Source organism: Babylonia areolata, chromosome 14 (assembly GCF_041734735.1).
Source record: "Babylonia areolata isolate BAREFJ2019XMU chromosome 14, ASM4173473v1, whole genome shotgun sequence".
In the NCBI taxonomy this organism is placed as follows: Eukaryota; Metazoa; Mollusca; class Gastropoda; order Neogastropoda; family Buccinidae; genus Babylonia; species Babylonia areolata.
Genome location: NC_134889.1, coordinates 25,887,876 through 25,902,875, shown reverse-complemented (window position 1 = coordinate 25,902,875; position 15,000 = coordinate 25,887,876). Strand labels below are relative to the sequence as shown.

General features: G+C 42.7%; 2 protein-coding genes across 2 annotated transcripts in view; both read left to right on the top strand.

Moving 5' to 3' along the window:
- The window catches only part of LOC143289395 (uncharacterized), a 7,774-nt gene extending 1,338 nt beyond the window's left edge, over positions 1-6,436 (top strand). The window contains exon 2 of the mRNA XM_076598357.1: positions 303-6,436. Within this exon, the coding sequence (XP_076454472.1) occupies positions 303-6,321 (6,019 nt within the window). The 3' untranslated portion in view covers positions 6,322-6,436. The remainder of the gene's footprint in view (positions 1-302) is intronic.
- Positions 1-15,000, top strand: part of LOC143289945 (70 kDa neurofilament protein-like) — a 73,643-nt gene that overhangs the window by 49,455 nt on the left and 9,188 nt on the right. Inside the window, exon 8 of the mRNA XM_076599206.1 lies at positions 8,605-8,711. Within this exon, the coding sequence (XP_076455321.1) occupies positions 8,605-8,711 (107 nt within the window). The remainder of the gene's footprint in view (positions 1-8,604; positions 8,712-15,000) is intronic.

Here is a 15,000-nt window from a genome sequence, read left to right as displayed (position 1 = left end):
TTTTTTGTTTGTTTGTTTACCATCTCTGAGAGCCAAGTTGAAACATTAATTTGGAGTTGAAACATTTTCTGACTAATAATATTATATTTGTTGATTCATTTTTGTGGATAGAGTCGTACATTTATTTCTTTATCTTTTCAATGGATAACTTTGCTTCTTCTTCTTTTTTTTTTTTTTTTTTTGCGTTTGAGACGCTGACCTGTACTTTCATTTTTGCAGACCATTGACGAGTATTAACCAGGTTCTGAAAGAGAGCGGGGAGCAGTGACCGCCCTTACTGTACTCCCCCTTTATTTCCACAGAGCGGGACTGACCCCAAGGCGTCAGCGTCATCCTGACGTCACTCCACAGGAAGTCGTCACCACACAGGAAGTAGCTCAGCCTACTTCCGCCGCCGCTGTCGCTGTCGCTGCCGCCGCCCCTGACCCTTCTGTCTCCAGCACAGAAACACTCTCTGAGAATGTTCCGGAATGTAGTGGTGGTGGTGGTAGTGCTGATGAGCCCAAAGAGCCCCCCGCTAAGGCAGACAGAGGGGGTGAGGAGGGGGAGGGGGAACCGGGTGGTGTCGGTCAGATAGACCCCGGCCAGGTCAGGAACTTTGTGGACGGCATCCTGGTGTCTGCCACAGAGGGCATCAGGGACCAGAGCCCTGGGGAAGCGGGAGGGGAAGGGGGAGGGTCAGCTGTGGAGGTGGAATTAGGGGAGGGGGAGGGGGGAGTTCTGGCCCCGGATGATAAAAAGGAGAAAACGAAAAGAGAAGAAAAACTCGATTCCGATGGAAAAGAAATAACGAAAGACGGCAAGGAAGAAACGCCGACACCCGTTAATGAAGAAGTGGTGAAAGGCGAAAGAGATGCAGGTCTGGTATCGGTTTCTGAAGGTAACGTAGAAGGAAAGAGAGAGACCCCCACAACCCCACAGGTAACTAAACTTAAGGACCAAGAAGAAGGAGGAGAAAAACAGAACGAAACCCCCCCACAGAGAGTAGACAGCGAAACGCAAGAAGAAGGAAAGGATAGGAGAACTACAGTCAGCTCCGTGGATGACAAGGCAGGAGACAGGGGAGGGACGGGAGGGGAGGACACGGTTAGACCCCTGTCTGAAGAACAAGGGGACAAGGGGCAGCAGACACAGGCTGAAAACAAAGCGACCACCTCCACCACAGGTGAGCAGAGCACCTCACAGACAGCATCCACCAAGCCAAAAGACGTCCAGAAAGAAGAGCCGGTGTCAGGCGAAGAACCACCACCCCCAAAAGAAAACCTCAAGGAACCGAAAGATTCATCCAAAAGCCAGGCAGAAAAGCCAACAGAAGTTGTCAATCAAATCACCGAATCAGCAGCAGAGCGACACCTGACCAGCAAGAGCAGTGCAGTGAAGGACGGGAATGTTGACAACCAGCACACAGGGACAAAAGAACCCAGCGAACCAGACAAGGGAGGCACGGATGGGAAAAGATTACACGCCGAAAAAGAGGAACAGGCAACATTCACGGTCTCTGCCACAACGGAAGAGAAAGCTTTGGACACAGCTGTTAAACCGGAACCAGCACCGGCACAAGCAGAAACAAAAGAACCACAGAAATCAGATCACCAAGAAGCGGACATGAAAACAGCGGGTAAGAACAGCATCCACACAGAACAGGAAGAGGGGACGAAGCGAAACATCGATGATGCCGAGAAGGTGAAAGAAGAGGAAAGAAAACCACGTAAAGACGAACCCACATCCAGCGCCGAAGAAGAAGGCGCGGCAAAAGAAAAGATCGCAGACAGCACAGATAAAATCCACGAACAGCTTCACACCTCGGCAGTGGCAAAGAAAGATGTTCAGACAGCGGAACCTCTGACAGAAGACACGGATTCTACCACAGAAAAAAAGAAAGCAGACACGAGAACAGGTGACGGTGCAAACGAAAACGAAGCAGAACCAGCTTCTGGAAAAGTGACAGAATCGGGTAAGAGCACCGAAGAACAGACAGTCGAAACTGACAACAAAATCAACGAAAGCACACAAGCCAAAAAGGACGACACAGGAACAAAAGAAAACAGACATGGCGAAACCAGTCAACCAGCTCCGGTGGAGGAGAAAGACACGTCAATACGTGCCGAAAATGACGCAGACACCGCCGCAGCGACCGTAACCGAAGACGCTGAAAAGAAAGACGACAAAACGAACATGGAATCGAACAAAATACCGGACGGAAAACCACATGCAGCCAGTGAGGACGAGACCAAAGAACCCGCCACATTACCCGGAACAGAAGGTGAAAGAGCAACCGAACCGGAAGGGATCGCACGCACAGAACTAAAGCAGGAAAAAGACAGGGACAGGAGAGTGGCAACACCCGACACGCGGAAATCCGAAGATGTCAAAAGCAAAGAAGAGAAGACGTCGGACGACACCGTCAAGACAGTGACGGGGAGGACTGAGGACGAAGAGCAAGCGGCGCACGAGCGGGGAACCCAGCACGTGACAAACGGCGCGCATACTGGACCTCAAGACGTTCTCGGTGCTTCTGTGGTGGAAACCAATGATACGCCATATAGAGAAACAACAAAAACTGCTGCAACATCGGACGGCGAAAAGACAGCCAAAGAAGTAGACAAAGAAAAGGCAACCGATGAAGATAAAGACAATACAACCATAAAAGAAATAAAAGAAAAGAAAATCCAAAAAGACAAAGAAGAGACAACCAAAGAAGATAACGAAAAGACAGACAAAGAAAAGATAACATTAGAAGAAGACAAAGAAAATAAACCCAGAGAAGACAAAGAAAAGACAACCAGAGACGAAGGAACAGAAAAGGTCACGGAAGATGACAAAGAAAAGACAACCAAGGAAGAAAGCAACGAAAAGATAAGCAAAGAAGACAGAGAAAAGACAGTCAAAGAAGAAGTAAAAGAAGAGGTAACCAAAGAAGTCGAAGAGAAGATAAGCAAAGAAGACACAGAAAAGATAACCATAAAAGACAAAGAAAAGATAACACAAGAAGACAAAGAAAAGACAGTCAAAGAAGACAAAGAAAAGATAACCCAAGAAGACAAAGAAAAGACAGTCAAAGAAGACAAAGAAAAGACAGTCAAAGAAGACAAAGAAAAGATAACTCAAGAAGACAATGAAAAGACAGGCAAAGATGTCAAAGAAAAGATAACACAAGAAGACAAAGAAAAGAAAGACAAAGAAGACAAAGAAAAGACAGTCAAAGAAGACAAAGAAAAGATAACCAAAGAAAACACAGCCAAAGAAGAAAAAGAAAAGATAGCCAAAGAAGACAAAGAAAATATAACCATAGAAGACAAAGAAAAAATAACACAAGAAGACAAAGAAAAGACAGTCAAAGAAGACAAAGAAAAGATAACTCAAGAAGACAATGAAAAGACAGGCAAAGATGTCAAAGAAAAGATAACACAAGAAGACAAAGAAAAGAAAGACAAAGAAAAGACCACTGAAGAAGACGAAGAAAACATAACCAAAGAAGACAAAAGAAAGATAACTCAAGAAGACAATGAAAAGACAGCCAAAGAAGACAAAGAAAAGATAACCATAGAAGACAAAGAAAAGACAACTCAAGAAGACCAAGTAAAGAAAGTCAAAGAAGACAAAGAAAAAGCCACTGAAGAAGACAAAGAAAAGATAACCATAGAAAACACAGCCGAAGAAGAAAAAGAAAAGATAACCAAAGAAGACAATGAAAAGACAGCCAAAGAAGACAAAGAAAAGATAACCATAGAAGACAATGAAAAGACAGCCAAAGAAGACAAAGAAAAGATAACCATAGAAGACAATGAAAAGACAGCCAAAGAAGACAAAGAAAAGATAACCATAGAAGACAAAGAAAAGATAACTCAAGAAGACGAAGAAAAGAAAGTCAAAGAAGACAAAGAAAAGACCACTGAAGAAGACAAAGAAAAGATAACCAAAGAAAACACGGCCAAAGAAGACAAAGAAAAGATAACCAAAGAAGACAATGAAAAGACAGCCAAAGAAGACAAAGAAAAGATAACCATAGAAGACAAAGAAAAGATAACTGAAGAAGACGAAGAAAAGACAGTCAAAGAAGACAAAGAAAAGACCACTGAAGAAGACAAAGAAAAGATAACCATAGAAGACAAAGGAAAGATAACTCAAGAAGACGAAGAAAAGACAGCCAAAGAAGACAAAGAAAAGACCACTGAAGAAGACGAAGAAAAGATAACCAAAGAAAACACAGCCAAAGAAGACAAAGGAAAGATAACTCAAGAAGACAAAGAAAAGACAGTCGAAGAACGTAAAGAAAAGACTGACAAAGAAGACAAAGAAAAGACAACCAAAGAAGACCAAGAAAACACAGGCAAAGAAGACAAAGAAAAGACTACAATAGAAGACAAAGAAAAGACCACTGAAGAAGACAAAGAAAAGACAACCAAAGAAGACCAAGAAAACACAGACAAAGAAAAAACTAAGGAAGACAAAGAAAAGACAGCCAAAGAAGACAAAGAAAAAACTGAGGAAGACAAAGAAAAGACATCCAAAGAAGACAAAGAAAAAACTAAGGAAGACAAAGAAAAGACCGACAAAGAAGACAAAGAAAAAACTGAGGAAGACAAAGAAAAGACATCCAAAGAAGACAGGGAAAAGGCACCGGAACCTGCGGACACAGCTCCCTCAACCGGAAAAGAAGACAAAGCCACGCCAGAAAACAAAGAAGGGACACCGACGCCGGACAAAGACTCGTCATCATCACCAGCTGTTGATAACGCTTCTTGCAAAGATCAAGTGAACCTGGCCGAAAAAGAAGAAACAGTCAGCGCAGGAAACTCAGAGACAGCCCAGCCAGCACCTACAAGCACAGGAGCAGCAGCAGATCGAAGCGGACCAGCGAACGAACAATCGGACACGCACACGGAAGCAGAGCGAATCAGAACACCGCCCTTCGAGCCAGCTGTCTGCCTGGAGAAACTGCTTTCCGGGAAAGAGGGCAAACTGGAAACTGGGGACAAGAGAGAGGTGGACGATGAAGCGGTGGAAGCAGTCGTCACAGCCATACGATCCGTGTCACACCACACCACCACCCCTCTGTCCCAGCAACATGTGGGAGAAACCAGTGTCCACATCGTCACATCATCAGAACAAACCACGCGGACAGCAGCAGCAGCAGCAGCAGCAGCCGAGAAAACGACGTATCCTTCCGAAACGTGTAAACCGGCCCCGAGGAAGACGGAGGATGCAAACTCTGGCAAGAACACGGCTGAAGGGAAAAAGACTGAAGAGGCCAACCTCATCAACGGAACTGGTGGGAAGAACACAGAAACTGAGGAGACAGGTGGACAAGAACTGTTTAAAGAAGAAGAAGAAGAAGAAAAGGAACCAACGATCCCCAAGAAAGATGCAGAACCCCAAGCCGTGAGCAAAACTGAAACCGGACACGATGAAACCACATCACAGACCCTCCCAGCAGAGCCTGATACAGAGGGAAAACACGAGAAACGAGGACATGAAAATCAGCTGGTTCACGACAAAGAAGAGGAGGCACGTGACAAGCAAAACGAGAAACAACGGGAACCGGAAGACACGTCCCGAGACAGAAGCAAACTGGAGGTCCAGGAGAGCGGCAAAGGGACAGAACACCAGGAAATGAAACAACCAGGAAACGAAGCCAGCGGTCAAGAGACGAACAAGAAGGGACCAGAAAGCCTCTCAGGTCACCAGCAAGGTTCAGAACAGACACAGCACCAAAAAGACATGGAACGTGGAGAGAAAGGGCCTGAGAAGGAAGACCAACAAAACGCAAAGAAAGATGGCGGAATTAAGAAAGCTGAAGTACCCGAAAACGACCCTAGGGAGACAGAAAATAAAACAACTGCAGGTGACGGACAGGGCACAGCCAAGCAGTCCACAGACACAAGTCATAAGGAAGTAAAGGAAATGAAAGACACAGGTGAAACAGAAATAAAGGAAGATACAGACGCAAGAAAAAAGGAAACGGAAAAAGAGAAAGACACAGATACAAAGAGTACACAAGAAGAGAAAGACAGAGATATAAAAGAAACAAAAGAACAGAAAGACACCAGTAAAACAGAAATCAAAGAACAGAAAGATGTAGCAAAGGAGAAAAGCAGTGTTCAAGTCACCACCATAACGAAAACTCAAACAGACGCGAAAGAAGTTGTCGAAGAAATAATTCAGCCAACAGTTGTGAAGAAACCCGAATTTCGTACACTCGAAAAAAGCAAAGACAGCATCACATCAAAGGTGTGTACAAAACCCAAGACGTACTCCGAGGTTTTGAAGACCGGCAGAACTGACGACACCGCTGGAAAGCCTCCAGCTGTTGCGGAATAAGCGAAGGGAGGCAACCCACACGATCGGGAATCAAAACCAGGAAGCAGAAGCTGAAGAAGAAACTCCAGCGTTCACCACCACCGCTCGCGAAGCAAACACAGACACGAGGACAGAGCTGTCAAACAGCAAAAACGCACGCCGAGAAAAGCCACACGACGACACAGACAAAACCAAAACCGACGGAGAAAACACGAACACAGCCAGCGACATTGTGGAAACCAAGTTCGATTTCAAGCAGTACGAGTCGGAGAAGAAGGCGGCGGAATCCACCACCGCCACGACCACCACCGTACACAGCAAGGCACGGGACACGACCTCAACAGAACACAAGCCCAGCAAGGAAGCAGAACAACGAACACAAACCACCGACCCCTCACGAACCAGAACGAAAGACGACGACTCGAAGACATCCAGCGTGACACATACGGGAGAGGAAAAGAAAGGTAAGGGCGGGGAGACGTCCACCAAGCCCGCACCCCACACGGGCCCAGCTGCTGGTGAGTCTCACAGGCAGAAGAAAACCACATCAGACGGCAAGCCACAGACCAACGGCTCTGGAGAGAAGGTGGCCAACAGACATGAAAAATGTTACAAAACCACGTTCATATCCTAAGATAAAAAAAAAAGAAACTCAAAAGCACGGAAGTTGAGCGACTGCATTCATACACAGATTACGGACTGGACATTTTCGTAAATATTGAACACCGACTTCCAGTTGTGTGTTAGGGAATGTTGGTTGCGTGATTACATTTTTCGTCCAGATCAATAAACGTCGTTTGTAAACTAGGTATCACAAGATCTGTAGTGTTGGGAGAGGTCAGATGGTGTCAGTCAGTCTTTGGTGGGTCATTTCTGTTTGTTGTTGATATCCTCGTGGGAGCAGATGAAGGTTACACCATATTCTCCATCGATGAGCAAAGTCTAGATGTAAATGTAGCTGGGTTTTTTTCTCCCATGGTTATTTGTTCTGGGTCCAGAATTTCTTCTTTTTTGCGATATTTTGTTTAAACTGGTGTCTGCTATATTTTGACTTCAGTATTTCTTATGAATGGTAGTTTTTAGTTTATTTCTATGATTAGAACTTATATATGAGCTTACACATCAAAACTCTGTACAGTGCTGAAAGTCATTTGAAAAGGAATTAACAAAACCAACCTGAAATGTAATATACCACAGTATTCATCAAACTTTGTAGGTATCGTGACTTAATGTGAACATCTCCAACACAAAGATCGGAGCGAGTGCCACGTACACTAGTTCTGTCATTGGTGACACATATTTAATCGCCCAGAAAAATAACCATTATCACGTCAGTATATCCAGGTGTTAGAATTTAGCTCAGAGAAAATCAAGTCAGTATATCCAGGTGTTAGAATTTAGCTCAGAGAACCCCCCTCCCTCCAGCTCAGATCACCCCATCCCCTGTAGCAAAATAATGATTTTGATCTCTCAGCTATGTTTTCCTATTTTACTTGAAACATTAACCATCACATTTTCCGATTTCGTTCCAGTTCGTGGCATGCTGTGACTTAGCAGTTTCGTGTGGTTTGACGTCACCTTTGTTAAACAGTTTGGTTTACCGATGGTGTGCCCTGGTTGCTGCTGTTGTGTGTGTATGTGTGTGTGTGTGTGCTAGTGGACGTTGTAAAACATTGGTGCAGTCGTGGTGATGTTCGATGTTTTGTTCACATCATCATGCTCACATGAAACACAGAGACGCAGAAGGATTGCGACTCACGCGAGCGTTTGTAAGACATGTCGGGGGACCCGATTCCCAAGACGGTAGGTCATTAGCAGCCATTTCTCATCCGCCATTTCCATTGTTTTAGACATAGATTTTTTTCTGTTCCTCCTTTTCTTCCACATGCCCCCCCGCCCCCCTCTTTTTGTATTGATGGTCATTTCTTTGCACTCCCCGTTCCCTGAAGTGCTGTTGTGCACCAAATTTGGTGACAGGGTGCGGTGGGGGGTGGTGGTTGGGTGTGGGGGGGTACCTTTTGTGCTGGCGACAGGGGCGCTCCAAGCTTTGTTCTTTCATTCATTTGAAAGCTGTACTGATGGCCTACCCCCTACACCCTGTCACTTTTTGTTGTTGGCACCCCCCTCCCCCTTGCATGTTTTTGGCTTTTTCTGTTGTCGTCGTGTACATGGTGTTACTTCATTGCTTGCGATATTGTGCTGACATGTCAGCGTTCTCTCTCACCACAGCTAGCTAGCCGTCCTGGGAGAAGAGGAGGCAGTGTGTCCGTGTGATCTTGACCTTTCCTTGACCTGTTTGAACAGAGTGGGACTGCGGTCCGTGGTAGAGCAGACGCTCGGAGTGCGCAGCAGCGGAAGTGCGCGACTCGCTGAGATGATAAATGTCAGCCAGTCAGAGTACGAGGGAGGCGGTGCGTAAACACGAGTTTGAACCTTCTCTCTCTCTCTCTCTCCCTCTCTCTCCCGCCACCACTATTGACACGATTAACCTGACCTACCGCTTCGCGTCTTTCACTGTAGATTGACGCAGAACGTATCATTGCACGTGAATAACTACTGTTCCACAGGCAACAGGCAACGCTTTCCCACTCGAGTTGCAGTGCTCCGATGTTCCCTCTCTGTCTCAGCCACAGCTGAGAATAGTTAGTGTGTTCAAAGGAAAGCTACTAATTTAACCCTTTCCTTGCGCTTTCTCTCTTTCCCTTGTGCAGTAGGTAGACAATGCTTTTTTTTTCTTGCATTTTTTGGGGGGATGGGTGGGGGGGGGGGGGGGGGAGGACGTTCTCGGTGGTACTGGTTTGAATTACCGTCTATCATTACCGCATTTTATCATTGAATTACCGTAAGATAATTTGACCAAGTCATTTCAAGGTGTGATAGTAAGCTGGTGTGCCCAGACTGAGAAATCTGCCCTTCCACAGTCTGCTTTTTTTTTTTTTTTTTCTTTTTTTTTTTGTGCCATGAGCTGGTCAGTAAAACGACGCACGCTGACTGAGAAATGTGTACAGGGAAGGGGGGGGGAGACTCCAGTATTGTGAAACATTTTTAGACTGTAATGGAACTTCAGTGTGATAAACATCAAAACTCGGTGATGGAGGGGGGGGGAGGGGGGGGGGAGAGGACGAGGGGGTGGGATGTGGTAGTTAGTTATCGAAAGGACAGTTAAACATTGATTTGTTACTATTGTGTAGTGTAGTTTCAGTCACCTGTAGGACAAGGTTTTGTCTGGTACATCTTACCGGTCAAAAGGTCAGAATAATTTGTAAAGGATTGTCAGTACAGCAACTGTTGATTCATATGCGCTGGGCGAACCTTTTACATTTATTTGCTTATTTATCATCATTGTTGTCTTATTTATTTATTTTATTTATTATTATTATTATTATTATTATTACTACTACTACCCCTTTTTTATATTATAATTATTATTTATTTATTTACTTATTTATGTACTCTTATCTATTATTTATTCACCTTTTTTTTTTCTCAAGGCCTGACTAAGCGCGTTGGGTTACGTTGCTGGTCAGGCATCTGCTTGGCAGATGTGGTGTAGCGTATATGGATTTGTCCGAACGCAGTGACGCCTCCTTGAGCTACTGAAACTGAAACTGGGCGAACCTCGTTCTATACACAGGCCTCGGCGGCTGTACATGGAGAATGTGTGTGCTGGCACAACCAGCTTTTAGTTACTGTATTGCTGTTGTGCTTCTTTGGTTGGCTTGCTCGTCCCCTGTTGAAGCTTCCACACAAGGGAGTACTTTCCAGTCCTCTTTCTCTGTGCAGTTAGCTTCAGTTCTGTTGCACGCCTGGTTACCAGTAGCCGTAGTTTGAACTTCCTGTGTGTGTATGCATCTTTTCGCTTGATTGTTGTATCCGTTTTGAGTGCTCGTTGGCTTTAAGTGTATGTCACCTAGTTTTAACTGTTTGCGTAAGCGCTTCATATATGTTTCAATTGTTCGTCTGTTGTCAGATAAAGTGTATTACATCTGTTTTCACGGTTAATTACACTGAGTCGATTTTAAATCCAAGATTATCATTTTTTCCAGCTGTAGGAAATGTAAGGTTTGATACCCATAATTTGTTGTCCTGAGAATGGAGAGTGGCAAAAGATTGTTTAAATGTTTCTGTGAAGAGAACCAAAACAGAAAGAAAGGTGATGATAAGAAGGTCTGGTATTGATACAACGAAGAGAATGGGATCGAATGTAAACTCTGGAGGATTTTCATATAAGAAATGAAAGAGACATTGCATGATACATGAAAGAAATGCACAGATATGACCCCCCCCCCCCCCCCAACTCACACCTTCCAAGATTGCGTTGAATGTACCATTTGCACGCCTAAAATGTGGGAAAAAAGGTGTATGTCCGTATGCTTTATGTAGCCTTTTATATTATAAATGTACATACGAGAGATTGCATTTAGCTCATTCACTGTGAAGTATGAATGTCATGTCACTAACTATTGCTTTTTTAATTTTTTTTTATACTGGTGTCTCATATCGTAACTATTGCGTTTACCCCAACCGTCAATGGTAAGGTTTGTTCAGAGTCTGACAAATAAATTGCTTTGAGACTTAGAATGACTACAATGGAATGTAATCACAGAGATAACGATAATCCTCCCACTGTTACGTACACGTTTTTGTTCAAAACAAAGAATTTCGCATTAATGTTGGTATTTATTATGCACTGAAGCCAAAAGAAAACATAATAGGTATATCTTTAAAATATGAAAAAAAGCGGAATGAATTAAAAAGCAATGGATAGATTAGCAACTCCTCAGAATTCGAGGGATTAGATTGAGGAAATGATTTTTCAGTATCCCTCACTCCCACTTCCCACACAAACCTGAATCTAAACGTTCAATTGAGAAAAGTATAAATAGGGCATGGAATCTGTGCTCGTAGCATGTTTTGAACGCGTCAGTCCCATTGATATAATAGGGAAAATCCGATTCTGCGGAGAGAAGCATTTGAGGGTTGAACCACGTTTGACGTAACAGGGAAAACCCGATTCTGCAGCTAGAAATAAATTGTTACTTTAGGGTTGTATTATTATTATTTTTTTAATATAACAGGAATTGTTCGATTCTATGATAGGAAGAATGATCTTTAACGCCTTAATGATTGTCAGGATTGATAGGTACACACACACACACACACATATATATATGCATGCATGCATGCACTCAAGGCCTGACTAAGCGCGTTAGGTTATGCTGTTGGTCAGGCATTTGCCTAGCAGATGTAGTATAACGCAGTGACTCCTTGAGAAACTGAAACTGAAGTATTACGGGGGAAATCCGAAAAAGCAGGCGTAGATATTTATAACCATGTTTGTTGTCACTCTTGGGAAACGTCCTTTGGAAATACAAAAACAAAACAACCTGGAAATTGATATAGTGTTATGAAGACACACAAAACTTTTCATTATCAATATGTACACACACACACACACACACACACACACATCTATATATATATATATATATATATATATATATAACACTTTCCTCGTAGTAAGCCCGTTTACAGATGGTTACCACCCCCAACCCCCTTCCATTTTTTTTCTGTTTTCCTTTTAAAACGAAACTCGCCACTTAATCAGCCCATTTTCAGATGGTTTCAACTGCTGCTCCAATGAACTAACTACCTCAGTCTCCCTATATGTAAACTGTTGTTAGCGTGAGCGCGCGATGTACGGACCAGTGAAAAGAGAATTAAGAGTTAAAAGGCCCTCTGCAAGACAAGAGTGTCGGTTGTTGTGTCCAAAAACATATCTGTGGTTGTGATCACTTTAACCCCTTAATTACGCTTCCTTAGCGAAATGGAACCAGCGAGGTATGTGTTTGGAGTGCATTTAGTACACTTTTCGTGTGTGTTTCCTTATTATACTTGATTTTGTCAAACCAAAAGTAACGTATACGCAAGAGGAGAGAAGTGTTGATAGATCACGAAGAACGTTACCTTGACAACCAGTGACCTGTGCCAGTGATTTCAGTCTTATTAAAGTGAGGTGACTGCCCTTTTCCTGACCCGCCTACCGTAGTCAGGGGGTTAAAGAACGTCAGTGCGGCAGAGGTGTCAAATTACAAATGAAAGTGTTGATAATTTTTTGTTTGTTTTGCTTTAAGGAACGAAAAATTGATCTGATAAACGACACAGATTTCTGATTGTTAAAGATCGTGTTTCAGATAGTTGTGTTTACATGTATTACGTAAGTGCTAGTGCAGTACACTCTTCTACTTCTTCTAAATGAAGAGAAACTTTGTTTTTAAAATGCTGCACTCTAATAAAAAAAAAAAAAAAATTACACGAAAGTTATTCGCTATTCTTTTTAATGGTCTTACCTTTTTTTTTTCTTAAAAAAAAACAAAAAACAAAACAAAACATGAATATTGTGCAAGCCTGTTTCTAAACCAACGGCATGGAGAATGGCTATGGGCCGTGATATGTTCGAAAACAAAGTTTCCTCTTGTTACCCCGCTCCTGTCTCTCGTGTTGGACGTGCAGTTCGACTGAAGTTTGTTAAAATACCCTATGGTGTTATCATTTGTCTTTCAACTCGCAACTCTTACGGTGATCCCTTACGTTTTGCTGTTTCGGGAAGTACCGTTGGCTGTAATCTGGCCCAAGCAACTGTTGAGGTTCTTACAACTGCTGTCGTCACTTAATAGTCAGGTGATTCCGATCTCCATTTAATTCATGTCAGTGTTGTCGTAATGGTTTTCGTTTTGAGCGCAAATAAAAGGTATTATGCTATCGTTTTTGTCTTGATCGCAAAGAAAAGGTAATAAGCTGTCGTTTTTGTCTTGATCGCAAAGAAAAAGTAATAAGCTATCGTTTTTTTTTCTGAATCGCAAAGTTTGTTTTTTGTTGTTTTTGTTGTCCGGTCCCTGTTTAATACGTGCAGTATTATCACAGTCTTGTTGTTTTTATACATATATATATTTTTCAAAACACATGACTCATTATAGATTTGGTACAGGTGCAGATGCCGCCATTGTGATGTTTTTTTTTAGCCCATGCTGTTGTTAAGGTGCCATTGGTGCTTTCTCATAATTATCCAAACAAAAACTCATCGTTATGCGTTAACCAGTGAGTCTGTCAAGCATGTTGTACTGCATTACTCGCCAAGTCTTTCATTCATCGAAGTGATTATTAAGAGCTCGTTTGACAACGTAGTTGCTACGTCCACTGAGCTGTGTGTGTGTGTGTGGGGGGATTGGAAAGGAAGTCTGTGTCTGTTGATGTTTTCATGATCATGATACACGTAATTGTTAGGAGCTCCTTCCCTGTCGTCGCTCAGTCTCCCCTGTCACCCATCCCTTCATATTCTAAGCATTTGTTGCCACCTAAGACTTTTTTTTTATATCATAATTATTATTTATTTATGTAAGCTTATCTATTATTTATTCACCTTTTTTTTTCTCGCAAGGCCTGACTAAGCGCGTTGGGTTACGCTGCTGGTCAGGCATGTGTTTTTGAGTCACGTCTTTCTAGTGTTGCTTGTCTGTGGCTAAAAGTAACGTTTTCTCACAGAGAATATTTTCAGTCGAAACGACAGGATCTCGATCTATATTACAGGCTATAGAGCGAAATAGAAAAAAAAGCCATGTATATTTAAAAAAAAAAAAAAAGGTTAATGAGAGTGGAACCCACACACAACTGAGTCTCTTTCAGCCAGTCAGTCTTAGACTCCTTCTCTCACGTTATTTATCATGTATTTATGTTTTCTGTTGTTTAGGGAAACCAGTGTATATTTATATAGAAGTAAAGTGTGTGTGTGTTTGTGTGTGTGTGTGTGTGTGTGTGTGTGTGTGTGTGTGTGTGAGAGAGAGAGAGAGAGAGAGAGAGAGAGAGAGGTTTTCCCATTCCCCACGTAACAGTATTGTGGATGTTTGCCAAACACTCAGATCGTGATTTACTTATCCATCGTTGAACTCATTGTTTTCTTCATCTTCTTTTTTTTACCCCCCTCCTCCTCATCGAAGCAATATTACTAAACTGTGATCGTGAAGTAGGCTATTTCTGACAGACGTTTTCATGCAAATACGTTGGCTCTGTGTCAAGAGAAGTCTACCTTAAAAGCTGTGATGATAACGACAGAAAAGGCTGGAAAGAGGAAGATGTGAACCTATATATATATATATATAATAAATAGTTTTCTACTTCATCGTTTTTTTTCATGCTACGCTTTTTAGGTAGCTTGCTTCATCTTGTTATCTATGATACCAGAATGCTTTCTAGAAAACTTTTTTTTTCCCTTTCTTTTTTTCGATATTTACCCATCTTTAAGGGCTGTTTAGCCGAGCTTAATGTTATTCTATTCGGAAATAAAGCTGTGCTGTTTATATGCTGCTTCTGTTGGTAAAATTCTTCAGCCGGTGACATGGTATGTAAAATACTGTGTGTTGCAGATTGTAATTGTTTAAACAAAGTGTGCTTATGTACGTTTTTGTCCGATGTATGTTTTGTAAGATATATATATATCTGTGTGTGTGTTACTTGGGTTGCCTACATTTTGTCACGGAGAGAGAGAGAGAGAGAGAGAGAGAGAGAGGTAAATGTGATCTCTCTCTCTCTCTATCTCCATCTCTCACACACACACACACACAAAATGTATATATATATCTTTCACTCACACTCACACACACACACACACAAACACACAACACGCGCGCGCGCGCGCGCACACAC